Source organism: Arachis duranensis, chromosome 4 (assembly GCF_000817695.3).
Source record: "Arachis duranensis cultivar V14167 chromosome 4, aradu.V14167.gnm2.J7QH, whole genome shotgun sequence".
NCBI classification, from domain to species: domain Eukaryota; kingdom Viridiplantae; phylum Streptophyta; class Magnoliopsida; order Fabales; family Fabaceae; genus Arachis; species Arachis duranensis.
In genome coordinates, this window is record NC_029775.3 from 93,710,106 (window position 1) to 93,713,198 (window position 3,093).

General features: G+C 46.2%; 1 protein-coding gene across 1 annotated transcript; it reads right to left on the bottom strand.

Annotated features, from left to right (window-relative positions):
* Window positions 1–973: 973 nt before the first annotated feature.
* Window positions 974–1,894, bottom strand: LOC107484930 (uncharacterized). Its single transcript, XM_016105484.1, has one exon. It carries the CDS (start codon window positions 1,892–1,894, stop codon window positions 974–976), a length of 921 nt encoding a protein of 306 aa, XP_015960970.1.
* Between the last annotated feature and the right edge of the window lie 1,199 nt (window positions 1,895–3,093).

Sequence of the window (3,093 nt, forward strand, 5' to 3'; positions counted from 1 at the left end):
CTCGTCCAAATTGGTCCTATCCAAGTGGACCTCGGACGACCTTCTCTCACACGCCTCTTATTCGGGTCTGGGATGACATTCGGCCTGTCATATGGTGGCCAGAAACCCTCCAGAATGGGAGGTGTGAAACCCATCCGATACACACTGAAGACCGAACTAAGACGATACACTTGGTGGACGTAAGGCTCCCATGTAAGCCGTGAGTAGGCACAGCATGCCAGTGCGTGGGGACACGGGAAATGAAGTGCCTGGAAGTATCTGCAGTCACATGTCTGATATGCAAATGAGACTCTGTAGCTACCTAGTGAGAAAGAACCAGTAGGAGTCATCTCTGCGACGGTAAACTAGAGTTATCCCTGTCGTACAAAGTCACTGTGAAGCACCTAGCCGTCTTCAAGTTGGCCTCTATACACTTTACCAAGTGCTGACTAAATTGTTGTCCGGCTCCCTGCTATGCCTCAGCCTCTCTCCCTTTGCGAACAAATAATTCAGCCAACCTTCCGTTTGTTGCCTTCACTAGCGAGCACGCAGGAAGGTTTCTGACACCCTTAAGGATTGAGTTTCACACACTCAGAGATATTCATCGTCATCTGTCCGAATCTACGCCCCTCATCACAATGCTGTGTCCACAATGAATACTCAATCCGGTTCACCCATTCACACATCGCCGGGTCTTCAGACCTCAGAATATCAAACCAGTAATGGAACTCGACCTCGGTCTTAGCGTACGCCGCATTCACAAGTAGCCTCCTTGCATCTTTGCCCTTGAAGGTTAGGGCAAAATTTGCCGCTACATGTCGAATGCAGAATGCCCGGTATGCAGACGGAGGTAACCATCCTCCGTCAGGAGCCTCAAGCGCGGCCTTGATGCCGTTATGCATGTCCGATATAACCAGCAAACCCGGCTGCGGTGTCACATGCTCACGCAGGTGGGAGAGAAAGAAGGCCCACAACTCAGCATTCTCACCCTCGACTAATGCAATGCCACAGGGAGTATGTTGGAGTTCCCGTCTTGTGCAATCGCGACAAGCAACATTCCCCCATACTTGCCATAGAGATGGGTGCCGTCAATACTAACTAGGGGCTTGCAATGACGGAATGTCTCGATACACGGTGGAAACGTCCAGAATAGTCTGTGAAAATAAGCTTGAGACTCGTCCAGTTGTGCACCAACACGAACAGGACTCGTCCTAAGGACTGCAACAGTACCAGGCATCGTCAACTGGACTCCTAACACCCACCTTGGGAGCTCATTGTACGATTCATCCCAGTCACCATAGATGAGGGCAACAGCCTTTTGCTTGGCCAACCAGACCCTCCTATACGTCGGCCTAAACCCAAAGTGTGCGGCAGTGGCATTTAGGAACACCTTGATGCTGACGGATGCATCAGCCCTAACCATTGGCATAATGAATGCCGATATCACATGGTAATCCAAACTCCTGTGGTCGCTGGAGATGGAGGTCGCGAGACACGTATGCAGTCCGTTGTAGCGTTTGACTTCCCAAAGGCCCTTGCGCTGTCGGAGACTCAGGCGAATCAACCAGGTGCACCCATTCCCGAACTCAGAACACTTACCCACATACCAGCGATAGTCAGACTCCACGATCTTGTACTGTACCCCTTGACGGATGCTGTAAGTCTTCACACTTAACAGGGCCTCATCTTTATCCTGAAATTGCTGACCAACCTGAAACTCTGTCAGACCTGCAGACCCTTCGCTATCTCTAGCGCCAAATCCAGCCGGCTGCCTAGGAACCCCCTCCTGCCTCATGGCATCCAAGTCCAAAGAGGAAAAATGTGGAGGATACTGTTGTGTGCCAGATCTAGAACCACCGCCCACCCCAGTAGGCTCACTTGCTCCGACATCATCGCCACTGTCATCAGCAATCATATCCGGCTCGACATCATCGTCATCTGGGTCATCCAAAAATCCATCTCCAACCCCAGCCGGTGCAGCACACTGACAAACCCCAATTTGACGGTTTGTTTTGTATTAAATTTAGAACATCTTGATAGCCTTTTGTCACATTTAGCCTATGAATTAGCATGGTTTTGTTGTCTCTCCCATATTTGTGCTTAAGTGTAAAAACATGCTTTTAAGCCTCATTTTGATGAGTTCTAATTTCTCTTTGATTCCATAAGATGCCTTGATGTGTTTGTTAGTAATCTCAGGTTGAAATAGGCTAGGCATGGATCAAAGGAAGCAAGGAAGGAAGCATACAAGTGGAGAGAAGCACAAACGCCAAAGAGTTGACCCAGGCCATACACGCGCACGCGCACAAGGCGCTCGCGCGCACATTGCGAAGCAGGCCAAGGACGCGCACGCGTACTGTGCGCGCACGCACCAATGATGGCACATGGCCTCACTAATGCAACACGTGCCTGGCGTTTTGAGAGGGTTTCTGAACCCATTTTGGCGCCAAATGCTAAGGAAAAGGAATAAAAAGGATGAAGGATTAAGGAGACACATGTTAATACATACACACATACTCACTAGGATTAGTTTAGTTTTAGTTTCTAGAGAGAGAAGCTCTCACTTCTCTCTAGAATTAGGATTAGGTTTAGGTTAATCTCTCTTCTCTTAGATCTAGGTTTAAATCATGCTTTGATTCAATTTTCTTTTACCAATTCTTAATCTTCTCATCTCTCTCTTTCTAGTTATGTACTCTAATAATTGTAATTCTTCATTTTGTTTTGGATAGATTGTTGTTCTTTAGTTTCCTTTCAATAATGCAATTTGAGGTAATTCATGATAATTGTGATTTCCTTGATTGTTGTTGTTAATTCTTTGCAATAATTGTTGTTAGATTCTATTCTTGTTGTCAATTTACTATGCTTTTCTTTTATGCCTTCCAAGTGTTTGATGAAATGCTTGTTTGGATTTTAGTGTAGCTTTTATCCCTCTTGGCTTAGGTAGAGTAATTAGTGACTCTTGAGTTATCTAATTCCTTTGTTGATTGATAATTAGAAGTTGCTAATTGATTTGAATATCTCTAAAGCTAGTCTTTCCTTTAGGAGTTGATTAGGACTTGAGGAATCAAATTGATTCATCCACTTAACTTCCTCCATGGTTAGAGGTTAACTAAGTGG

Excerpts from the sequence above, each read along its gene's own strand:
- LOC107484930 (XM_016105484.1), bottom strand. The coding sequence starts at position 1,894 with ATGATTGCTGATGACAGTGGCGATGATGTCGGAGCAAGTGAGCCTACT.